Raw genomic sequence first — 26,196 nt, forward strand, 5'->3', positions numbered from 1 at the left:
CACGCAGACGACTGGCAAGAGGTAGCCTAGCACTAGGGCAGGGCCCAGGGTTAGCTACAGCTCAGGGTGCAGCTGGGTTTGCATCTCCACTTGGGCAGTGACCTCAAATGCCCAGGCCTGGCTCGAGAGACACTGTAAGGGCGAGGCAGAGTCACTGTGCCTGAAACACAGATCCAAAGGCTCTCCCCATGGAGACCTTTCCCAGCTCAAACCTGCGAGAAAAACAAAGCCCTCTTGGCAGTCACGGGACTTCAAATTGATTTCCCTCCTTTTAGTGATTTCCTCCTAAACACATCAGTTTGCCCTCAGTAACTCTGATGTCCAAAGGCTGTTGGAAAAAACTCCCAGCTCCTTCCCAGTCTCTCTCACAGCAGTGTGCCAAAGGGCCCAGGCAGCTCTCTCCTGGCAGCACTTCTTCCCGGCCGGCTGCTTTCGTCCCGATGCCGGCCCAGACGGTGACAGGGCGGATCCCTGACCTCCGCCCCGGGTGTCTGGCTGTGCGCTGCACTTCGTTCTCTGTGCCGGAGAAATACCCAGCGCTTGTCCGCGACACTCCCTGCTAGAGAGACTCGGGATGTCCTTGTCACCACGCCTGTTGTGGCTGTGGCGGCACACACCGATCGCGCCAGGTGCCGAAGCGATGGATGCCCCAAACGAGCCTGGTTTGTATCCCGCTGCTCAGCGGGGTTTGCCAACCTTCCGCCTGCTGAAACTCCTGGCGGGAGCACACGGGCGGCCTCGGTGCACATCTCCGTGAGCTCCGCAGGCCCTCGGAGGAAGGCTGGCAGCTTATGTTCCGCGTGGAATCGCGTTGGTTTTTCCTCGGGCCGCGCTGCGGTGTTTGCACGCTGCAGCCCCGCGCGGCTCAGGGCCCGGCCAGGCTGCAGCGGTGTGCAGCGACCGAGTCAGCACCGGTGTGCCAGGCACGGGACAGCGCCATTGCCGAACCGCGCCAAAACCCCTCCCCCTGAATCCAGAGACATAAACCCGAGCTAAACGCCTTGCCAGGAAAACCTGGCTGGCAACACTTTGAAATCCGCCCGCCCCTTCCACCCGCAGCCCCGCGGGGGCGGGCCGGGCCCTGCGCAGCCGCTCTGGGCGGCTCAGGGAGCGCCGCTGCCGCCGCTGCCCGGCTCCATTTCAGCTCTCCTCATCCAAGAACGCCGTGCTCGGGGCTCTCCGGTCACGCCTGCCCCCAGCCGTGAGGCTTCTGCCCGCTTCCCCTCGCCCTCCGGCGGCCTCGGGGCGGGAGGGCCCTCGCTGGCCCGGCCGCAGCGCGGAGGGCCCGAGGCGCGGCTCTGCGAGCGCGGCCCGGCCCGCGGCAGCCGTGCCGCGATTTCACTGTCCCCGTGTTTCCGCTGCCCCCTGCCCCGAGCTCTGGCTGCTCTTGGGTGGCATTTCCCCTCAGGGGGTGGCGCAGCAGCCGTGGCCAGGCCGCGGGGTGCTCCGGGTTTGGCCCACGCTGCTCTCCCGGCTCGCACCGTGCCCTGTGTCACTCTTGGGCGCTTCACTGCCAAGGGAGAGGTTTGTGAAATAACGCGTGAATATTGCCTGGAGGAAAAGGGGAAAGAAAGGAGGCCGGGAGGAGGAGGAGAACCCCCTCACCTGCTGAGCAGGGCAGCTGGTAAGGGCAGTGCTTCACATCCTCCCGTATCCATCACATTGTGCAGCAATGCTGCCAGCCAGGCAAGCCTGTGCAGGACGGGCCTTTGGGTTCCTGGTACCTGTGCAGTGCCACCGGATGAGGGTGGCCCAGAAAACATCCAGTTTCTGCCTGAAAGTATGCCTGTCCTGGTAGCTCACTGAAAATAATCGAGGTAATGGCAAAGGAAACAGGATTTGTGTTCCGTAAGCCTTTGCTGGGTGGGTTTTGTGGCCCTCTTAAAACACCTTTCCTGGTTCAGGTTTGACAGAAAAGGTTGTTGACTTCAAGACGCCCCTAGATAAACCTGTTGGGGAAATACCTGCTTTCCACAGGAGGGAGGGAAGGTTGCCAGTTATTACTTGCTTCTTTGCTTGATGGGTTTTGAACAAACAGCCTATCTGGCAGCTTCTTGTAAGGTAAATCTTATCTTTACTTCTAGGATGTACCAGCCCCTTTCTGGATGTACCAGACCCATGGAGGTCTCCACTGCTGTCAAAATGTTCAAGGGCAAAACTAGATGTGCTCTCTCTGATTCCTAGAAGAAACTTTTCCTCTGTACCAGACCCAACAAACAGTGGCATATGTGATGACTGGCTGTTGACATTGGCTAGCATATGCACTTTGAAAGGTCACCCTGTCCCTCTGCCAAGATCAGCTGGCCCAAAGCATCTGACTGACCTGTTTGTTTCATTCCAGCAGTCTGGGGCTGACAAACCATGAAGGAAGAATAAGGGAGTCCTGAAGCAGCAACAGACTCTTTGCCCCTGGGCTTTGTCCAAAGGGACTGTTTGCACATCAGTGCTCTCTCTTACCAGGTATGGCACAGAGGAAATAGGGAGTCTCTTTCATTTGTCTGAAGGCCCAGGGCTGAGCCTTTTCCCACAGACACCACGAGTTGTGGTCTCACCATCAGCTTTGGGGGTAGGACTACAGGGAGCTAATCCAGAGGAAAACAATTTGTTTTAAAGCTGGTTTGTTTTATCTAAACCTGATCAAAACATGGTTGCACATGTTGTTAGTCCTGTTGTGGCAAGACAGAGAAGGGGAGTAGCACAGGCAGCTGGCAGAGACATCCAGGGCCACTGCAGCTGCCATCAGTGACAGCCCTAAGCTGCTGTGGGATCACACCAGCAGCTCCTATTGCTGTAATTTGCCATTTGCCCTTGGAGGTGTAGAATTCATTTGGCTTGTGGTGTGTGTTTTTGGGGATTTTCCAGACTAGTGAAGGGTATAGGGAGTTTAGTTCTTTAAAATGCCATTCTACTTTAAAGTAGCACACAACATAAACACAATATTTGAGGAAAGTTTTTCTTTCTCTGTATTCCTTATGTACGGATCATTTATATTTTGGTGCCTGAAGAGCAGTAGAGGAGACGTTTCCTTCTGTTGGGGAAGATGGTTGTGTACTTTGCTTTGTTTTTAACCTTCCACTGCCTTTTTCCTGGAATTCCTGTTTCTGTGAGTGCACAGACCTTTTCCCTCCAAGGCAAGACACCTGTTCTTCTCTGGTATCACAGCCATCACCTCCCCTCTCTTCATTACAGAGTTGGCCAGCATTTTGCAAAGGTCAGAGGTGTATCTTAGATAAAAGTTTACTCAGCACAGAAGCACCTAAGGAATTATGTTATTTTTTTTTAATCTGCCACTAATGCATTCTGGGGATTTCCTTTCCCACTGTGGCTGTCACATTCTTTACTGATAATAACCCCAAAACAAGAATTTGTTGTCTTAATTTTATAGAAAAGAAGATAAATGTAAGCCTGCAGGGCCACAGGCCATTGCCTGACCACCAGATCTGGATCCTCTGTCTTGTCACTCTTACCCCACCAAGTTTTACTTCACTGCTCTTCTGCCCCAGACTGTGACTGTGCTTGGAGCTGCTGGACTGGAATACTTTAGATCCATCCTCTCCAAAGGAGTTTCCCATTCACTGTCACCCTTGGTGTGGAGCTGATGGCACCAGCCCTGTCTTGCTGTGTGTTCTTTCCCTCTGTGCTGGTGGACTGGTTGAGGAAGCTTGATAACAAGGTGTTGGGATGAGCTTCAATCAAAGCTTTCCAAAATGTTGAGCACTGATTATATAACACAGCTGCCCTGGTGTCTCCCTGCCAGGAAGTCTTTGCCATCCCTGTGAGATTGAGGCTGCCAAGTTGTAAGATAATTTTTCTTTCTGCTAGTGAACATAAGCCAGGAGGGATGGGTTTAACCTGAGACTTGTAGCAGCATCTGTGGAAAGGAGCCCTGTAGAACGTGTTTCCTTTTAAATGGCACACAGAGGATACCCTGAAGGGCATATGCTCCATGGCTTCCTAGTTTTGGGGCCTGAGGCTGTACTTCTGGGAAGCCTGTAGGAAAGCCAGATTTATTGTGGTCTCCTAGTTATCCAGCTTAAGGCTGAGGGCTGTTATCTATGGGGCTTGCTGTTGTTTCTTCTTTACATCTTTAAATTTGTTTTTATTTTCTTAATTGAGGTATGATTATACTAGAACAGCTCCTGTCATCTCATAAAGCAGTACAAAAATGCCAGATTATTTGTGTTGACTTCTGCTTAGATTCTCATGCTCCAAAAACCCAGCTGAGTCTCATTTCTGTCTGCAGTGGGATCATGGAAGAAAAGGAGACGTCACCGAGTCACACCTCAGAGAGCAGCGTGGACCTTCCCTCTGTTTGTGACCTAGCAGAGCACTTTCTGCCCCCACACAGCTCTGAAAACAGCCAGGAGCTTTATCCTTCTGGGGATGTTTTTCCCTCTCCACCCACAGGTAACAGCTTCTCCTTCTCCACATGCTCTTTCTTTAGCCAGTGCTTCATCTATGTAGGCAGTGTGTTGCTTGACTGAGTCACTGCAGTCTGATCTGGTGCACCTGCCTGTCATAAAGCACAATTTTACCAGAACTGCAGTCTGCTCCAGATGGACACCTGTGGGTTGGTGGGACAAGGAGAGGACAGGAGAGGATGCTGTCAGCTGCTAATGTTCTGCAATACTCTTCATGGTTAATGTCTTCTCACAAGGACAGCTAATATGTCCTTCAGACATCAGGAGTAAACACTGTTAGAAATTGCCACAGTCAGTAGGAAGAGTTTTTAAACTTTTCCCTCTGTTTTTCATGTGCTCATCACATGCTCAGGATGTGGCCTCATTACTCCATTACTTTAATAATAATAATAACTGAGTCTTTGCTTGTGCTAATGACATTAGTGTGGTGAGGACTGCTTCAGTTCAACTCCTCAGTTGAAAGAGGAGTGGCTTCTGCAGAAGTAGCATTTTGGGTCAGCCACTACTCCAGATCTTAGAAGTAATGGTATAAATCATATATCTGGGAAGATAAGGGACAGCTGGCAAGAAATGTGAGATCAAAATGTGCTGGCCCAGTGGCACTTATTGCCATGTATGCATGCTGACTGGAATGAAGGTTCTAGTGATTAATATTGGGGGGGAAAAATAAGTCCTGGTCAACAAATAATGTGTGGCAAGACACTTGAGCGGCTGGAATGTCACTGACAACATTTCTGGTTGCTTCAGAATCCTAAGTAGTGTAAAAGTGCTTTTCTTACTCTAAAGTGTTTTTCTGTGGCCTGCTTCCAAGAAATTAGCTTGAATTCAACAGGTGAATTTCTTGCAGTGGGAATGTCACTGTTTTCGTGCTAGACAGGTAAGCAGTGGGATCTACTAACTGATCTCTCTCAGCTGATGGTGACTGGTTGCCTGTGCAGTTGCCTTCAGCTCTGGGTGTGAGACATCCAGAACTGTAATGGAATCTGCCAACAGTAGAGACCAAGCCTTGCTCTGTTTTTTCACACAGACCAGGAAGTCACATGTCTTATGTTAATAATGATGGGAATCTTGTGCTGTTAACCTCTGCTTTAAACCACAACACGTATCACATTCCATGATCCACGTTGCACTAGAGCAATAGCATGTCTGGTTTGAGGTTTTGCTTTGTTTTTGTGTCTAAGCATAGTGACCAGCACTGCAGGGAATGTTCTGAGCCAGCCTTTTCCACTGTCATGGGAGAGGAGGATGGAGAAACTGCTCTGATAGTGAGACAGGCTGGAAGGCATTTGTCTACTCAGGTTTCACAAGCCCTGTGTGGAAGGTATGAAGCAATCCTGGGAGCTGTGAGGTAGTTCCTGGGATGTGTTGCTCAAACACCATTTAGTATGGCTCAGGGCAACTGGCCTGGATTGCTGTGTTGAATGGGACACATGGAATAACTGCATGACCACTTGGCAGTCCCAGGAATGTCTGAGGCTTAGTGGGAGCAACACATGCGGAAATGACAGTGCTGAGGAAGTGTTTGTGGGGCCTGTGAGGAGCAGGCAGCTGAAGCTCAACACCAAGGTGTGCTGAGAGGCCACATCCTGCCTGCTGGCTGTCCCCAACACCCGCTGGTGCCAGTGTGGGTTCCAGGTGTGCTGAGGAGGGCAGACGAGGCCCATGTGCCCTGCCCTTCATGGCTTTTTGTAGAGACTGCTCACAACTGAAACCACTTAGCAATAACTGTGGGATGCTCCCTGTGCTCCTAGGGTGAAATAATCCCAGTGTCACAGGATAACCAATTAATGCTCTGACTATCTTGGTTCTTTTCTCCTCACAAAGCAAACCAATACACATACCCACTTAAACTCTGTCTTTTGATACAACTTCAGCATTCCAGCCCATTGAGTTTGGCAGAAGAGACAGGAAGATGGCTTTGGAAACAGTCTGCTCATGTCAGATATTCTAGAAAAAGCAAGTTCTGTCAAATGTATCCTGGGAAAGGAAGCTCCTTTGTTTGTTTTGTCAGGAGGCATTGAGAACTGCTGCTGTGGCACCTGGTGAGAAGAGTGGGAGTGGCTGTGGGTTGCACCCCCACAGTATGACCAACAGATTGGGACTTGGGCAGGATGGGTGAGTATCTTCCTTAGAGATTCAAAAGCATTTCCAAAAGGCCCATGGGTCTCTGGGAATGTGGCAGCTTCCTTAGGAATGAAACAGACTGACAGGACAGGCTGTGTTTTCTGCCAAGTGTCACATGAACTGGACTGAGACTGGCTGAAGTACCATACCATCCCCCTCAGGAGGTGGAAATGGTTTTGGGGTATTCCTACTGCCTGAGGCACCAGTAGCAGGTTTTATTAGTCTACAGAGGCTTCATCACGTCTAATAGCAGAAGACAGTACTCATTAGCCATGAATGCAGGGCCTTCTGAAAGCAGGCATCCCCAGGCAAGAAAACAGTAGTCCTGTAGGAGTATTACTAAATCTCTTAAATGGTTTTTAAATTAGTGGTGTTATGATTGGTGTGGAAGTGAGGGTTCTGCTCTTGCAACAGGCATTCATACCTTTAGCTTAGTGTCATAGTGAGTTCAAGTGTCACAGTGCTGATAGACAACTAAATGGGATCAATAAACATGTCAGTTTTCCTCATCTTTTTTAATCCTATACTGGAAGATAATTTTTAAAAATGTAATTGTTTATCATTTTTTTAATCTGCACCACTCAGTTGCTCAATACACCAGAAAGACCTAACTACTTCCTCTGGATTAAGAAAAGTTGCCAGCAAAAGTTCTTACTTGGCAGGCAGCACTCAAGTGTGTGTGTGGGAAAGCCTTAAATCAGGGCACTGAACCAGAGAGTACCAGGGACAGTGGAAAAATACTATTTACCTGGAAAAATTGCAACCTAAGGAAGTGTTAGAGAATAATCAACAGGTGTGCTCTACAGATTGGTAGAGCACACGGTTCTGGGCTCTATGCTCAGGCAGAACTGGATTTGCCAGTGCAGCCCTGGAAAAATTCTCCTAAATTTGGAAGCAGCATTTGAGAGTTCAGCTGTGGAATCATGCCTGGGAGACTGCCTGTGTGAAGCATGGGCAGAGCTCAGGCCCACCTCATTTCATGGCCCTTCCTGGGGCTTGTGATCTTGGGCAGATGGGTCTCCCTGTTTGTCCTGTAGCCTCTGCCTTCGTTGCTTTTTCTCTCTAATGAAAAGCTGTGTTCTAAAATGGATGGGTGTACAGGGTCACCCAGTGGAAGAAAATGGTGTATCACAGGAACAGAGAAAATAAAAGAACGATGATCTTAGAAGAGACAGGATGACATAGTTTCCTGTGGGCTTGAAAGGACCTGCAAATATCTAAAAGCTGGCTGGCTTTTTTAAAAAAAGCAAAATTAATTAAAACTGTCTTGGGAGGCTAGAGGTGTTCAAGCTTTAGTTTCCTCTCCAAAGGCACTACTTTTGTTCCTCCAGTTTGTTTCAAGTTTGAGCTCAGGTTTACCTTTGGTTATTTTCCATGGGCTTCCCTGACCTCTGTAGTGCAAGAAGAGTCCCAGGCTGCTCCTGGCTGTGCTTATTATTCCTGGTTGATCCTTAGTGTTGGTATACAGTGAGAAGTCAGCTCAGGGAGCTGGCCCAGCTTTCTGGGCAGCCATGTGAATATTTGTGTGGATGAAGTGGGAACAGCTCCTCTTCCTGGCAGCAGCACAGGTACAGCCAAGATCCAGTGCTCTGCAACGTGTCCTGGCTTTCCCAGGGGTTACAGCCTTCCATGGATGGTGGTTTCTGAAAAATGTGGTGTTGGGCTATGAGTCTCTTCTCCCTTGTAGGTAGCCAAGCTGTAGGTTCTCTCTGATCACTTGTGGGGTGTTGTAGGCTTTCTTCAAAAACCAGTTGGTTTGAAACAAGTCATGAGAGCTCGGGGGAAGTGGAACAGAACATTTCATGGGAGACTCTGGCTTCAGGCACATCCGTGATCCTGGGCCACGGCACTGCTACTGAACTTGCCACCCAGATCAAGGGGACATCTGGTCACAAGGTTACCCCAGTTAAAAGGTATGGAGTTTGGACTGTTCCAGTTGCTTTCTGGGTTTTCAGGCAACCAAGCAACTATGTTAAAACAAAGCAGGGATTTTCAACCTGTTAACACAGCTGTCAGTTTTACAGGCAATTTGGGTTCCTCTGGAAAAAAAATGCTGCCTGTTCCCAGTGAATTTACATGTCCAGTTTGTGGTGGGTTGCTGTGTCTTTTATTAGCAACTGAGGAGTTGTGCTGATATTGGTGTGTGTGTGTTCTGACTTGTCCTTAAATGCTCTCTACCTTAAATACTCTCTACCATGTCCTCTGGCCCGTCAGGTGTTACTTAATCTGTTTTGCAGAAGTGGGTTCGTGTTTACTGAAGAAGTCTAGCATGGCTTCTGCTTTTCCTGCCTTAACTGAGGAGTGGTGCTGATATTGGTGTGTGTGTTCTGACTTGTCCTTAAATGCTCTCTACCTTAAATACTCTCTACCATGTCCTCTGGCCTGTCAGGTGTTACTTAATCTGTTTTGCAGAAGTGGGTTCGTGTTTACTGAAGAAGTCTAGCATGGCTTCTGCTTTTCCTGCCTGGAAGTTGTTCACAAGTGTTGATGTAGAGGCTGAAAATGAAAGGAGTGTGTTTTGTCACATCACCAGCAGCCTTTTAGGGCTGGTTCTTGGTGGGTGCTGGGAGGTTCAGTTCAGCCCAGAACTCAGTGCTCATTACTTGGTGTGGAAATTACAGCTTGGCTGTCTGAGCTGCCACTGCTGCCAAAAGTTGCCAAATTTCCAAAATGGCTTTTTTGTCTGGCTAAAGACTTCTGGCTAAACACTTCTATATATAGTCTTTTCAAGAGGTCTGTGTAACTTCATAAATCCAAAACATGCGTGATGTTTCAAATCACTTTCAGACTGAGCCAAAGCTGAGCTAGAAAGGGCCCATAAGTGCACTCCGTGTTAGATACAGAAACTTCTGATAGTCTCCTTTGCCTAAGAGATACAGATCACACTGAGAATATTTTAGTATTTGGTTTGCTTGGAAGGTGAAGGGAGTGTTCACGGTGCTTTGTGATGTGAAGAGTTTTCTTTGACTGCAGGAAGTTAACATGCAAATCCACTTCAGTTTGAGCTGTGGTCCCAAACAACAGAGCTAATTATTATTAACCATAGAACAATGGAATTTATTTTTTTTACCAGTGTGTTGGTTCGAAATTGGTTAAGCACAGTGCTTACCTTGGCCGTGATGAAGAACATAGTCCCTGTTTTGGGAACTGGTGGATTTTACCGGTTTTGTTTTGTTTCCTGCTGCCCTCTAGTGCTCAGTGTTACCCATTTCTGATTTCATCAGCCTGGCAGGCTTAAAACTTGAGGGTTTTTTAAGTGATAATTTTAATCAAGTGCGTTCTCAAATATGACCAAAATGCTAGATTTTTCTTAGACTCAAGTCTTATCAAAGGAAAAAAAAAGGCAAAATGTTCCAATTATGTTAATTTTGTATAGATGGTGTGGGGCAGTGGGCTTGAAGTCGTGCAGCTCCACTGAAGTTCTGGGCAGGCTCTTCAGTGGGTGACTCCTTGGCTCTGGTGAGTTTGGCATCATGAACCCTCCAGGTGTCTCTTTGTGACCCACTTGTGTTGAGTACTGGATGAAAAGACAAGGTGGAGTTAATGCCAGCTGACATAAAAGGAATACAGGAAAACTGCACAGCACACAAAAGAAAGCACTGGGAACCACTGGGTCACTGTAGGTTTTAGATCTTGTGTGAATTAATTTTTCAGGGTTGTGCCACATAAAGCATCCAGCCAAAAGTAAATCCTAGTACAGAAAAAAGCTGTTTTATTCTTCACAGTCTGAGGAAGAAAACAGGTCCTTTTTGGAGAGAATTAGAGCACTATGCATACATCAGGGAAAAAACTGAGACATGTGCCTTGCCTTTTAGACTTTAATGCTTCAGAGTACCTCTGTGTTCTATGGAAGTGAACAGTTTGTATTAAACCATTAATAATTAGAAATCAACTACAGAGAAAATGCTTCAGTAACAGAGACTGGGAGTTGTACTACTGCACTGAAGCTGTCTGATCAGATTCTGTATTTCTCTGCATGAAGGGGAGCTTGGGAGTTTGTCTCTTGGGAAGGAGAATTTGTTTTGCTTCTTATTACCCTGCTCTGATTTTCATTGGTAATGAATTAATCTAATTTCCCCTAGATGAATCTACCACAATGGTATTCAGTGAGTGATGTCTCCCTATCCTTATGTCAACTCATGAACCTTTTGCTGTATTTCTTCACCCCTGTCCAGTTGTGGAGGGAAGTGTGGCTCTGGGGGCATCCAGCCAGGGTCACACCACCACACCATCAGTGCCAGACAGCAGGACCTGTCAGGTGTGTAGAGCTCTGTCTGCCCTCTGGTGGCACTGGGAGCTTTTAATATCACCTTGTTCTGCCAGGGTGTCAGAGTCCCGGTGGGCCATTTCTTCCTTACCTTTATCTAAATTGTCATTCCAGCCTGGACTTTCAGTTCTCTCATCAGAGCTATCAGTGTTTGTCCTTTGCTGTGACCTAATCCAATTCAGACTGCAGTAATGTCATTATGGCAATTGTTCCTAAGGTAGCTGTGAGGCAGCTTTGTACATGTTTGTGCAAATGTTGTTTTATCTTACCAGGCCAGTGCTCTTTTATCTTACCTGTGAGCATTAATCATTTAAATGAGAAGGAATTAAATCCTATAAATAAATGTCAAGAATTTGTTCAATGGGTGAGAAAGGGCAAGAGTTTGTTAAATTCTTTATTAATCATTTTTCATCCTCTGAAGTGCAGATGTGGAGTCCTTTGAGATGGAAATTTATAATTGGGAACAGAAGCTGTTAAAATATGGGTTTTACAGGGAAATAATAAACAAATTCAGCCATCATTTGCAACCACTACAATGCCATTAAAGATTATGGGAACAATGAACAATTTCCAGGCTAGTAAAAGAAGACCTCAGGAGTTCTTCCTGACCAAGACACAGAGTGATACCAGGCTGGGATGGGAGTTTCTTTGGGAAGCCAGATGCTACTGGTTCTGTGAAGCTGCAAAATAACAGTGCAGATGTGTCTGAAAAGCTGCTCCTTGCTTGGGTTCCTCCTTTATGGGTGCTTCCCTGGGCTTCCCCATTCTGCAAATAATTGCACTACACATATGTAGTGCAAAGTTTCTCCTGTGCTTGAAGCTGCTTTTGCAGCCCTGCTCAGGCTTTTCAAAGCAATGATCTCTGTTCCTTGCCCCTGGAAGTCATCAGTGGAGGTGGGTGTATCCTGGAGCAGCTGGATGCTTGATGTTGGCACTCAGCTGAGGCTGCTGGAGGCAGCAGAGTGGCAACTGAATGGTCACCCTGTAAAACAAAGGTCCAGTCAGGCTGGCTGTCTCCACTGCACTGAGCTCCTGTCTGAAACATACTTGCCTGTAAATTGTCTCTAGTTGGGCCCCAGAATTTCCAAGGAAAGACTGTTAGCAGGTCTGTGTGGCATTAGGTGGCCAGCATGGGAGCCATGGCACAGGACAACATTCCAGCAAATGGAAAGCATTCCTTGTTAGTCCCTCAAGAGCTTGACTCCAGAGTGCACTGATGGCTGTGATTGCAGTTTCACACACTGGGCTTGGTGCTTTTCCATTTTTCTGTGTATGGCTGCAGGGGATACACTGAGTGCTGCAAGCCAGGGGGTCTGGCTTATTACAGGCAGGCAGATCAGAGATTCTTATTCCCATGGGACAGTTATTGTAGTGCAAAGCTGTAGTGGAAAATCAAGTTTCATTCTTTTCTGAAACAGATAAATGCCTTGTTTAGACTCATGAGTACAATCTTGCCCAGGAACTGCTTTTATCACCTGCTTCTGCTCAGGTGCTGGCCTTGAGCCATTTCCTTCTCACAATCAGATTTGGAAGCACAGGCTGATCTTGTAGAGATCCTCCTGTGCTTCACTGCCCAGCTCAGCTCCCTTTAGAATTATTGTGGCTCCGTGCAAAGGTGCTGAAGTGCCAATAGAAAGGATATGGACTGAATGAAAGTGCAGAGTTCAACAAAGGGAAAGAGGAAATTAAACTTTCAGGTTGAGGGAGAGATCAAAAATCCTGTGCAGAAGGGGTTACTTTGTTTAATCACTGGGTTTTAGTTAACTCTGTCATTATTTTGAAGCTCAGGAGCCGTGGAACAATGTAACTGTGGGGCTGTAAGGGTATGGGAGGATGGATAGCAATGACATCTCCATTGATGCAGAGAATATTCTGCATGTGTGTGTGTGTGTGCTGATTACCCATCACCTTGGGGTGCCATGTTAACTTCAATATAATTCCTCTTTTTCAGGCAAGTGATGGTTTTATGTGCTGAAATCCAAGATAACCTTCCGTAGATGCTTCTTCCCATTGAGAAGTGACTATTGATAAGTGTATTTCTGTTGTGTTGGGTCCAGGTGTCCATAAAGTATTTCACCAAGCAGTGTGCTGAGTGCTGGGAGAATGTCCCCTGCTTTCCTGCTGTAGTGGTGAATTTGTGTGCACTTGTGTCTAAACAAGGGTGATATGAACTAGATTTCAATGTATCTATGAACAGTCAGTGCTCAGTGTTTGAAACATTGGGAGACAAAGTTCATTTTACTACGATGGAGAAAAAGGGTTGGTTTCCTTTTTTAAAACAAACAAACAAAAACCCTTTAGGATGTGTTTTTAGCTTTAAAACCATGCAAGAAGTTTGCATTACAAGATTGACAGACATAAGAGTTACACAAGGGACAAAGACCACAGAGGAGAATTGGAACACAGGGGTTGGACTGCTCCTGCAGACCCTCGTGTAGGGTGTCCAGGTTAGACTCATCACATTTTTCTTTCTGCTTTTAGAAAGTGAAGCATATTTTGTATGAAACAATTTCAGTGAAACTCCCAATTTTCCTTAACAGCTGGAGGAAAGAAGCTGCAAAGCAAATCCTGAGGCCTGTAAGCCAAGGTAGTCATTTTTCTAACAAAGTGCTCCAATAATGCAGTAATAGCAGTTGTGAAATATTCTCATGTGTGCATGAATTGTTCTGTTTACTTTGGAGGGCAAGAACTTCTGTACAGCTGAAACACCTCCACAGAATGCTTTATTTTTTCCTAGGGAGAAAGGAAAGTACATGCCATGAATCCTTACTAATTGAAATAATTATGGAAGGCTGCAAAGGGTTGTAGCTGTTCCTGTTACTGGACACATGTTCATAGTATCTTTCTATGAATGTTAAATTTTGTGTGGGGCTCCCAAGATGTTGGCTCCTTTCTTGTGTAATAGAGTTGCTTTTTGCAGTTTAGTATTACGGTTTTATTGTAGTGCAATAAAATGACCCAAGATCATTGGGTGTCAGTGCTGAGCAGCCAGCAAGAGGCAAAACATGGAATGCCTGTGCCAACATCGTTGTGTAAAACCAGCATTGCCCTTCCCTGCTGTCTGCAGAACCTGCCTTGGTGTCTCAGCTCCATCACTTAGCTGTGGGTGGTAAAGATCTGTGAAAGTGCCTTAAAAATAGCAATTTAAATAATGGGGTATGTCAGGCTAGGGCAGAAGAAAAGGGCAAATTGGCTTGGAATGCCATGTTGAGGCCAGCCTGTGCCAGCCCTCTGGGATATTTCTTTGGTACACAGTGCTGTGGGGTCACCCACGTTGGCATCAGTACTTGGGGAACAGAAGAACAGTTGCATTGGCCTGAAATGCAGCTGTACTTGAGGCAGAGAGCCCAGGTAAATGATGGTACAGAGCTTCCAACAAACTCAGCTTCACACATTTGTTCACATGCTCTGGGACATCTCACCTCCAGTCCACTTGTGAGTGGTGTTTGTGTTTTAGAGGGCAATGTGATGTTCTGCTTATACACAATGCATAAATAAGAAATATCACTCCTCAAGCCTCTTTAAAACCTCTTGTTTTCTTAACTCTATTAGTAAAATTTCTACTTTTTTTTTTTCCTGGTCTGATTCTTAGTGTAGGGGGTTTGTCTTGGAATTTATCAGATTCACCTGTCCTGATACACAAAACACCTTGGTGGACTCTAATTTTGGGCACCAGTGATCAAATATGCATGGTCTGACTTTTTTTTGTATTCACTGGGAAGCTTTCCTTACATTTAGCTCTCAGTTATTCAGATGTTTTTTCATATGTAGCCTGTGACTGTGTGGTAGAAAAATATCTGGAGTTTATTGGACCCAAAAGGCCCTGCACTGGCAGTTGTTAAAATGCAGCAACAGAAAACAAGATACATCTGCCCTGATTGCTGTGGTCCCTTATTGCCTCTGGATTTATTCCCTGAATTTGAAGCTTCTTTAGGAGCTGCTGTAAACTGGCAACAGAAAACACATTTCAGGGAATCCTCTGTGCCTAGTGGCAGGGAGGAGAACAAAAAAAGTTATGCTGATGTTATTTAAATGAGAAGCTGTGCTCCCAGGATGCTGCTTAGTGCAGAGGGCAGACTTGCTGCTGTGAAAGGATGCAGATTGTTCCTACCCAATTTTGCCATGGCAGGTTTGAGTGAGCTGAGCAGGAGGCTGTGGGCAGGATGCCTCTGTTCCATGTGCTGAGTAGAGCTCAGGGTGGATGCAGTGCCTGGAGTGCTGCAGAGGATGCTCCATAGCTGGGTTGAGGATGTGGGATTTAGCAGTGCTGCCTGCCATTACCCTCTTCTGGCTGCAGGGCCTTTCTCTCTGCAGTGACGTGGCTTGGATTAAAGCCAGGACTGTGGGGGTCATTGTGGTCCATTTTCCCTGGATTTCTGTGTGGTTATTTGGTCCCTGCCTTTACATTCGTGTGCTGCTCTCAGTGTTTCCTGGCTTCCCCTCTGTAACATCTGGCTTGTGCCACACCACATGGATTGAGCCCAGTTGAAGTGTTCCTAAAGCCTCACAGCTCAGACTTCTATCACCACTTACCTGTGGGGCATCTGGCACTGAATTTAAATTACATCTCTGTCTTAATTCAGGCCTCATTTTTCTTCTCTTTCTCTGGTTTACTTCACTGAGCTCACTGGTGTGCAACTGATGAGGCTGCAGCATAAAAAGTAGTGAGTCATAGCCCCTTAGTAGCAGACTGCAAGTATAAAATACAGCACACATCATCATCCACAATATTTTTTGAAACAAAACAACACAGCCCAGTGATTCAGCATCAGTGTGGGTTGCAGTACATGAAGGTTTGTCCTGGAGCCCTCCTGCATCTGATTTCTTCCTTCATTTCATGAGTTTAACAACCCCCCAAGCACTGCCCTCCCTTCTTTGTGTTGTGTGCTGTAGATTCCGGCATGGGCCTCATAGGCATGGACATCTCTGTGCCTGTGAAATCTCCTCCCAGACAGATGGGATGCTGTCAGGATGAGCAGTGCTGCTGCCTTTCCAGCAAGCCTCCATGCTAAGGGTTTCTCTGTGAAGGGTGGCAGGCAGCTGGTTATTTATTGCTGCAATAAGCACTGGCAAGCAAATGACAATATTTTGTGCTGTGTGCTGCTTGCTGTTCTTTTCAGCCTGCCCAGGGATTTTTGGCTATGCTCTGTTGTGTTCACTGTGGGTAGAGGTAAAAGCAAGGGAGGGCTTGAGTTTTGCAAGTTCACTGTGTTTTATAAATGTAGCACTGCCTGTATCAGACACATTATCTTACTCCAAAAGTTATTTGGGTTTGTGAAGAAGGTAAACCCTTTGCATTCCTACCTTCCATGAGTGCCTACAGACTGCTTTATACAGCTCTAAGTAATGAAATTATGCATGTCAGTACTAAAGGAAGTCCCAGCTTTGTGCAGGCTGCAGTGCCTGACAGGAATAGTTTTGGGGTTTTATGTGTGTGTTTTTTGTGGTTGTTGTTTTTTTTTTAAGGTAGTTTGTTGGGTTTTTTGGTTTCTTAATCTGCAAATAGAAGACAAAAACAACCAGAAATACTAAGCATAGTTAGACAAGTATGCTATAATGTCTTCTAGATGAATGGAGGCTTTGGTACTCTCAAAGTGGTCTGTTTTTATGCGTGTATTTGTGTCTCAATGATGCACACATTTTCTTTTTTCTACTTTTAAAATTAAATTTAAACCAATAATGATCTCAGGAGGAATCTGAATGTTGGTTGCGTCTGTTGGACAAAAAGGAAAGGCAGTAGAATCAAATTCAGTCACTTCTTAAACAGCAGGTAAAATTAGATTTTAAAACTCAGTGCAACAGGAAATCATTGAGGCAAAGAGTTCAGAAGAGAAAGAAAGGGACTATGCAGTGATTTGGGTAAAAACAGCAAGCTCAGTCAGTAGTTCTTGCTGATACAATGTTGCTGAGCTATTGAATGCATCTGATGGTGTTTCAAGGCTTTTGTTAATCTCTCTCTAATTTCAAGTGTCAGGTCACACCCATATATCCCCACCACGAAGTTGCCACCTAGAGCAGACCACAAATGGAGAGGACATACCAGACTAGAAACTGATCTAATCCTGCCTGGTACCTCCTTCCTTTCCCCTTTAGAAAAGAGTATTCCTGTTCTGCAGGTGGCAAAGCTGATGCCAGTACTGTCATAGGTACAACTTTTGTCTTCACTAGACTGTACCTCTTAAGCACTGTTACCTGAAAATAAATCCTTGGATAAGATGCTCAGAATCAGGAGCAGAAGAGGATTGTTACACTAGAGAAGCAGGCAAGGCAGAGTTGAAGGAGGGGAAAAGTTTTTTTGGGGTCCACAGTATAGGTTGTATTGTGTATGTATAAATTTTACAGTGGTGTTACTTTATTAATGAATAATCCACAGTAACTTGTAGAGACCTAAGGAATATTCATCCTTAGTATGCTGACCCAAAGCCTAGCCTGAGTCCTGTACTATTCATAATACAAACTTATTTTGAATTCAGTTATTTAAGCAGTTACTGTCTACTAAGTTTGCAAATAAATGTATCATCTCTATTTCTGGTCATGGTGCAGCACAGGTGGGATCTGTTTCATGATATCTTGCCATTCAGTAGCAATTTCTTGAAAGGATGAGCATTCTGCTGAAGAGCTGAATTGAAGCAGAATCTGATTTACAGAGCTACCATCTGCAATCCCAGCTGAATTTAACATTGTTCTACATTGCTGCTTCTCTAGATGTCTAATGAGGTTATTTCTAGGTTAATTTTTCTCCCGATGCAGTCTCAATTAAAATGTAAAGAAAGCAGCAGAAGTTGCAAAATAAAATAACTTGAGAAGATCTATTTTGTGCTGCACCAGTGCTTTGTGGCAGGATGTTTGTTACATCTGCTAATTATTATTTTGTATGAGGCACTTGCCCACTAGTGTCTGTGTGTGTGTGAATCATCTGCAGAGCCTGTGACAGCATTCCAGAAGTGAAGTTAGCTCCAGTGGCTGAGACACTGAGTTTGTGCCAGTGAGTTTCATGCCTGGGTTGGATTGAATGGAAGGAAATATTAGGATTTTTAAGCCCAGAAATCTTGGAATATAAATGGAAATATGTTTGCAATGTTAAGAAATCACCTGTTGCTATTAGCTTTCAACAACCTGCTGCCAGTTAATGGAGACAGTGATTTATTTCTGATGTACCTCTAGCTGGGATTCTTTTGATTTTGAAGAATTATTCTTTTACAGCAGGTATAAACCAAAAATGAGGTTGATAGTTGGATGTGATATTCAGAATTAAAGCATCATACTCCATAATTGTCAACTGTGAGCTGCAAACCTATCAGGGTGAGTTAGACCGTGTGGTGAAAGAGGGTGATGGTGTGCTCTTGGCAAATGAGATTCTTCATGCAGAAAACAAAATGCTGGGTTTGCCCCTGCTATTCCCACACACTGCACAATATAGTCAATCATGTAAGTTCTTCAGGACTTCTCTTTTATTAACAATACCTGACAATGAAATATTTGTAGGTGAACCTTTGATTATGGATTAATTGACTGCTGTCTTTACAGCTGCTGAAGAGTTAGAATGAGGGGATATAAAACCTAGTGGTGTCTTTTAGGCAATAATTTGTCTTTAAAAATTGCATATGACTGGTTTAAATACTTCAGTCTAACAACCTGCTTTGTTACATCCTGTGTTTGCCAAAATCTTTCTCCCCCTATCACAGAACAAAGCCACTGCGCTGTTTCTAGATGCCAGTGCCCAGCTGGATGTTGAAGTGTGGACGCCTGTGCTTTGTGGGATCATACTGATGGTTTCCCCTCTCTTGATCCTCCTGTCAAGTAAACAAACAAACCAGTTTAACCACTTCTTAATATGATTTCAGAAGGAAATCCTTCAGAGAGGCTCTGCCAGGAGTCTCTCACCTATTGACTACAGCCAGAATTTGCCTTTCCAAAGTGGTGCTAAATTAATGTGTGGGGATCAAACTGAGCCAGATGCTCCTGCAGCAAAGCCATGAAAAGAAACACATAATTTCATGGCTGTACTATTGGAACTAGAGCCAAATTTGGCCTCCTTAGAAATACTGCAATTCTATGTGCCAGAAGATCCTGCTTATCTCAGTTTCTGTGGGATCTTGGAGCAGGTATCAAGGCAAGAGTGATCCCAAAACAGTGGGGTGGTCAAATCTGAGGGAAGACAGGAGGCTTTCTTTGTTTTAGCAGCCTCAGCAAAGGCATTTACTTGAACCTTCCAAGCTTTTTGAAGCCCTGCCAGGCAATAGCTGGGCCCTCCCTTTCTCCTCACCTCTCAAACAGACCTCTGTAGCTTTTCTCAGCCAATAAGTTATTGGCTTGCTGCAGCAATCTGGTTCCCTCACTTGATTATTGCATGAGAAAACAATCAAGCTTTGCTGCTGTTTTGGAAGCTGTTATATCTGGTAATGTGTCTGGGGTTTTCCATTTGCAAAGCACTGTTGATTGCCAATTTGAAAACAGTTATTTCTGGGACCAATGTGTTCCTGTGGATTTTGCTTTTCTTCAGGACACCGTAGTATCCTTGATTGCTCTTGCTGTGGTGACAAATGGAGTGACAGAAGGGACTATGCTGATTTAACTCTTGGTTTGTCTTTTTCTGTAACACTTTGCCCAAAACCATCCTTGTCCTTCCTCTGTGAGTGTTTGTGTGAACATCTCTGGTCTCATTAATATTCATGTGAGTATTCCCTAAAGCTCAGTGCATTCTTTAAAACATGTCACTGTCCAAGATGTGCTCTGGTGCACCTTAAGTCCTGCTTAAAGGCAAGAAACTAAGACAAAGGCAGTGCAGTAAATCACCTGCTCCTCCTGTTACACCTTGTTACAAGGAGCTCTCTTGGAGAGAGCATGTGCATCCAAAGGAGCTGCAGTTTGTATGGCTTCTTACTGTCTGGATAGCTCCTGAAATCCTGCTGCTCAGGGCCCATCCACCTGATGTGGAGGGCATAGTTCATTCAGGGAATTAATTTGAAGAAATAAATCCTAAGGCACTTTTTCTATCTCTACAGAGCTCCAGCCACTAAGTGCCCTGCAGATGAGGGCTGGTGGAGGGGTGTGGGGATGGATGCTTGGAAGAGTTGAAGCCTTGCTCTAGTCAGCAGTGATCTGGGAAACTGCATTGGGAAAGTTAATATGGAGATGTTGGCATCTCTTCCTAAACACTTTTTCAAGTCTTTGGGTTTAGAGTATTTCAGAATATTGTTACCTAGATGTTCTGCTCTGGGAGTAATTTTGAAGAATGAAACAGCACATTAGCTGTAAGAGAGTATTTTATTAAAATACTTCTTAGCTTGTTTCCTGGCAAGAAACTTTTCAAATATTCTCCCTTTCATATGTGCTCAGTAATCTGTTCATCTTTTTTATAATATTTTTAATATTTTTACAAACTGGGCAGTGTTTGGGTTTTTTTTTAAAGGAAATTAAATTCTGTTTTCAGCTAGGGGCTTTTCATTAGACTCAGTCTGTAGCATGTGTCTGTAGCATCAGTTTCAGCCTGATACTGGGCTATAATTGACTTTTGCATTCTGTCTGAGCAGAGTTCACCTCAAAACCTAAGATCTGAGGGAAAAAGTAATTTGTGCAGATGGTCTTCATAAAACAAAGACAGATTAAATCTGGAGCTGTCACAGAATTGCTCTTACAGATGCATCTGCTGCAAAATAATTACCTCTCTTGAGCCCAGTAAGTTAATCAGTGTCTCTTGTTTGTGTCTGCAGTGAAAACAATTAAAAGCTCATTTCCTTGTTTTTAGGTAAACCTACAGATTCTCTGATTTTTAGGGGTAATTAGATTTATTTTGATGTGTATTACAGTCCAAAGTGTTCCTGTTGGACAACTAGCTGTCTGTAACACAATTTACTTGTAGCCAGGATGTAATTTCTTTTCAGTTGCTTTTTTTCCTTGGGATGGTTTTTGCTAAAGAGTTCAAAATCCTTTTGTCTCCTCTCATGTAAATTGCACTTTGAAAGCTTAGGGCTCTGTACAATCATAATAAATGCCATTATTTCTATTTATTTCAAGCTTCCTTTAAATTAATTTTTTGCAATATGAGGAAAAATACTGTAGCTGAGAAAATAAACACTGATCACTCACAAGCAGTGAGATGTGTGCACCAAGTGCAGGTAGGTAGAGATGGGCAGTGGGTGTTAGAAAGCAGCCTCTGACACTGGCACCTGATTCCTCTCTGCAAGGCAGCAGATGATGCCTTTTTCCCTGTTTTGCACAGTGCCTGCTCCACGAGGACAGATCACTCCTTTGCTGTTTTCAGGTTTGCTCTGCTGCCTGTAATGTCTGTTTTGTTGACCATGAGCAGATTTAAACAACTTTTCTTGTGCCTTCTTTTCCTCGCGGCTTGGCAGGAGCATGAAGTGTTGAGCCAAAGGTTGGGGGGAAAAAAAGCTCCAAAACCTCAAGGTGTTTTAAACTCTGTAGGACATGGTGGTGATGGTAGACTTAAAAAAGAAGTGACAATACAACACCCAACGATTAACCTTGCATGTATTTTTTAGGATGGCTTGACTTTGCTCTTTGTGCTCTGCTTGAGACTTAGCACTTGTGATCTAATGCCAAAATCTATGTCTAAAATATACCTTTTGTCTCCACCTCTGTGTGAATACCTTAATCTCTGAACTGTGTCAAAGCTGTGCTGCAGCAGACTGGCCTCTAATTTTTTTGTTATAAAGAAAGAGTGACAGTAGCTGCAGAGAGGGCACTAAGCCTCTATGCAGGCAGGCAGATATATTTGTTTTATTTTAATTCTCAGTGGACCTTTATTTTATCCTGATTCAGTTGCTTACTCAAGGGCACAAATTTGAATTTTTTTTTGTGCCCTTAATGCATTAAACATTTTTCCAGCTCAAGGAAGCATCAGATATATTTTCCATTATCTTAAGAGTCACGACTAAACTTCAGCAGTGACCGTGGCCAAGGGGAAGGGGACGAATGTGGAATTGGGATGTGGATTTGTGTGTAGAGTGGAGGAAATAAAAAACTCCTGTGCTATAAACATAGAGGTTTTAAAACCTCAAAGCTAAGGGATCTCCTGAATGTCAATTTTATTTTCTGACAGCTGTTCTTGACTTAGTTTAATTAATGGGAAATGCACATAGACACCTTTTTTGTAATTCAATAATGTTCAAGTCTAAATCACTTCTGAATATGAGCTTTTTTGACACACTCTTGTATGTGCAGCTACACCTTCTTTAAGAGGCTCAGGTGTCTATATTCTGTGCAGAAGTGTCCTCTTGCAAAAGTGCTGAGGCTTTCAGATGGCTTGTGAGGAAATGAAAGAGATTAAGGTAGCAGGTTGTCAAGGTAATGGAACACAAATTAACTACTTATGTCCTCACATTGCCCACATATGATCAAAAAAAACCCCTTTTAAGTAGCCTTTAAATCCCAAAACTTGAGCTGAAAAAGTTCACTGAAGCCTTTCTTTCAGAATTCCATTTTATTTAGAAATAAAACAATGTATTTGCTACAACCACAGAATCCAATCTGTTTGAATGATGTACTCTTTAGGCCATTTAAAACAAAATTATTGAGCTGATCATGAACTTCTTGGGATTTAAAAGAACTTAAATGAAAATTACCCCAAGGTGTGATCTGCTAAATTTTGTGGGCTGTCAAATCCCCCCCCTCCACCAACCAGTGTCAAATAAGAACAAGAAAACTTGAGCTTGTACTGGAACACAGCTGTTAGGAGTATCAGTGGTAAATTGCTAAACTTTCCTTTTTGTTTGAGAAATGGAATCTACTTTCACTCTTAAGTATCTGTTTTACATCATACACATATCATACTTACACAATTTTATCTTTGAAAAAAATGTTAATTTTCAGGCATTCATTATGTTAAATATTTGCTTTTTCATTTGAATAGGTGCATGGCCATATTAATATGGTTAATACTATTAATTATGTTTGTATTAATGTTTACCAGGAGTGCTAATCACTATCATTAATTCACTGACATTTTTAAATGTGTGGCACTTGTGTTCTCATCCAGATGACAGAAGAGCAATGGGAATTGCTAAATGGCCCAATTACATTGGTTGCTTCACATTAAAAAAAAAAAGGAGCTGTGCAGTTTTGGGAGTCTGATCAATAAACTGCAAATTCTGAACTTGCTGGTGTTTCCTCATATCTGCTTCTGTAGTCTCTCTAGTCCCTACTCAGAGAACAAGTTCTAAACAAACATGAGCATTATTCATCTCCCTGCTCTGTGAAAGTCATACAAAGGCTCCCATGTCACCTTGAAAAATAGTTACAGAATAGTTATTTACTATTTGTAAATGATCAAAATATTTATACCTGCAAGTATCAGATGGATTAAGTTCTTAAAAGTTTCCTTTCTTTCTCTACCTTGCTACTTGTATGATTATATTTGAATGAAGTTGGTATTTTCAGTTAGGCCATCTTAGGGTGTAAGGTGGGTGAAAAATGTTTCATTTAATTAAGGATCAGTGGAGTTGCCCTAACTTGCTCTGGTTTATCTGTCCTTTTATTCACCTTATTTTGCAGGAATTAATTAGTTTTTCTATTCACAAGTATTTGATTGCAGTAACTATCACTAACCACAGCTGGTCAGTAGTTCAAGGAGTTGCTGAAAAGCTCTAAGCAAGTGCTTCACACACAGCCCCAGGCTCTTTCCTGATGTGTGTGCAGCCTCCTAGGAGAGCCATCCTGGTGCTGTGTGATAATAGTATGGGATGGACAACGTAAGTTTATTTTGTTTGCTTTGTAAACAGGATTTTGGCTTTTACTTGCCTTCATAGTTTACCCAGAGCTGTATCCACAATTAATTCAGGTGAAATGTTTGATTTGGGGCAGAACTGAGAGGTTTGGGTGCACCCAGATCTGCTCATGGCTAAGAAGTTTTCACAAAAAGCAGGACTAATAGGCTGTAGAGCCAGGTAAAAGGATGTAAACAAGTCTGGAGTGACTGAAACCTTTTGCTGTTTGCCCTTTGAGGGCCAAGCTGGGAAATGCCTGCACTGCCAAGCCTTCCTCGTGACTGGCTGAGAGGACAGAGTGAGAAGATGGGGATGGAGACTTGCTTGCTCAGGGTTTTTTCTTCTTTATAGCTTATAAAGTCACACTCCTTGTCAAGGACCTTCTCCCTCTTGCTCTGTACTCCAGGATTTTTCAGTCCATTCAGAAACACAGAGTTCCAGCCATGGCATCACCTAGAAAAAGCTGGGCAGGTGTGTGCAGCCCTGGGGCCTGAGGATTCACTCCCAATATCCTTCTTAAGTTATAACCATTTCCAATTTCAGTTTTCAGGTGCTTGGTTTATTAGCCACAGACAATTCCTGCAGAAAGCTGGTTGATTAAATGGCAAAACAATTATGTTCAAAGCCCAATTTTGTCTCAAGCTAGTTCTGATGGAAGAGATGTTCTGTAATTCCCAAAACAGCATGTAGGTAATTGAGCAAAAGCTCTCAGGCCTCCAGCATTTGTGAATGGTCTATAAATGTGCCTGTTGCTGTAGTCCAATTTCTGTTCATTACTTGATCTTTAGTAATACTGCAGCAAAACTAGATGGCTCAAATATTTATTTAATATATACCTTTAAAGTAGCAAGCCAGAATGTCACAGACTGGTGATGAGAAAATGTCTCCCAGGTTATTAAACTTGTATGTCTTGTTTGTTTTTCATTGTAGTCTGTACAGTTTATGTTTTCTGTCTCTTGAAAATTTCATTGATGACTGTTTGATGTATCTGACACTGATTTTTTCAGTGTCAAGCTATTTAATTTATTAGCCTGTGGAAAGCTGATAGGTGGAGATTGGTATCTTGCTTCCATTCTTATTTTTGAGTCTGTTTTTTTCATTTTAATCGATGTCTGGTGCACAAGCTCCTACTGGCAATGCAGAAGAAGAAAGCCCCAGGCTGTGTGATCTCACAGCCCCCGTGGCTGGAGAGGATGTGGGTCTGCTCTTTTCTGTGCCAAGGCACCGGAGGCTGGCATGTCTCTGCACAGCCTGTTCAGTGCTCACAGCCACATCAGGCCTGCGGGAAAATGCCTCATTCTGCCTTCAGATTTTCACCAGAATATCAGTAGTTTTATTTACCCTTGTACCTGCTATTTTCCTGTGCTTTTTGAGGTAATTTCCTTGGTTTTATTTTTCTATTCCTGCTTCTAAAAGAAGAGCAAGCCTTTCTGTGTTTGTCTGATGTGCAGCATATTTTCAGGAGCGTGGCACAGACAAGAAGCATGGTTTCAAAGCCATCTTATTGCAAGTGAATTCAGGAAGCCATCTCTGCAAATGTTCCTCTGTTGTTCTTTGTGAAAGATCAATCCTGTCTGGAGGTAAAGACCTTTGATCTGAAGAGGTCCAGAGTGCACACATTCAGCTGTTTCACTCCCATCTAGAGGGAATCAGTCCATTTGTAAGCATTTCTTGCAGTATTCCCACATTCGTGCTTCTGGCCTTAGACAAAAATGAAAGATCAGGATCTTGAAATCTCATGACAGCAAGGTACCTTCTTGTTCTTTTGCTGTAGAACTTGCAGTGATTCTGCTCCTGAAGAATTAGTAAAGTTAAAGCTTGGATGGCATTGTTTTCCACAGGGCTAAAATATCTATTGCTTCCTTTATATTTGGTAAGAGCATCTGTGTATTCAGCACTCCTGACAATCAATGCACCCATCTGAGATCTAAACTTAATTGTAAGTTGGTACAAAGTTGAACAAATTCACACAAATGCACCTGAGAGACATACAAGTCTGTAGGTAGGAGGGATAAAAAGTTGAGAGGAAGCTGTATGTAATTGAGTTTCACCTTCCTCTGCCTTATTTGACTCAGTGTTCTACCTCTTTTCAATTTTGGAGCATTTTCCTTTCCCCACAGCAGCTGTTTTACAATAGATCATAGGTGGTACCCAGGCATCAACTCCACATCAGGATCCGGGTCTCCCAGTGCAGGACTTCCCATGAAGTTGAGTAATGACAGTATTCCAGGTCATAACTCTTTTGTTCTCAAAAGTATTTACAAGTAGTATAATTTCACCTACAAGTCAAGAGGGATGCTTGAAAAAGACCTTGCTTTGAAGGATTTTCAGTCAAGAAACTGCATTTCTGCCTGTGATTCTCAAGTCACTGGTGTTCACAGGTGTGCAGAGCTGGTTGGAAGCAGGGTTGGAAGCAGGGCTGAAATGCCTGTGAGTCTCTTCAGTGTAACTTCTGTGGGTGTTGAGATTAATGAGTTGGACTTTCAAGTGCTATAACAGCAAGGGAGGGCAGAGTACACTGAACAACCCCTCACCCCATCTCCTTTTCCAAGTTCACACAGTCTGTGAACAAAGCAAATATTTTGCTAAATTTTATATAAGATGTCAGTCTTCTAGTCTGTTCCTATTATTAAAGAGCACTGTCATGGTAAGCTCT

General features: G+C 44.0%; 1 protein-coding gene across 1 annotated transcript in view; it reads left to right on the forward strand.

Moving 5' to 3' along the window:
* The first annotated feature begins 669 nt into the window (after positions 1–669).
* Positions 670–26,196, forward strand: part of SHLD1 (shieldin complex subunit 1) — a 40,108-nt gene continuing 14,581 nt past the window's right edge. Inside the window, exons 1-3 of the mRNA XM_039719085.1 lie at positions 670–1,624; positions 2,342–2,460; positions 4,244–4,407. Coding sequence (XP_039575019.1) covers positions 4,251–4,407 — 157 coding nt within the window. The 5' untranslated portion in view covers positions 670–1,624; positions 2,342–2,460; positions 4,244–4,250. The remainder of the gene's footprint in view (positions 1,625–2,341; positions 2,461–4,243; positions 4,408–26,196) is intronic.

This window comes from Passer montanus, unplaced genomic scaffold (assembly GCF_014805655.1).
Source record: "Passer montanus isolate IOZ18808 unplaced genomic scaffold, ASM1480565v1 scaffold40, whole genome shotgun sequence".
Classification (NCBI taxonomy): domain Eukaryota; kingdom Metazoa; phylum Chordata; class Aves; order Passeriformes; family Passeridae; genus Passer; species Passer montanus.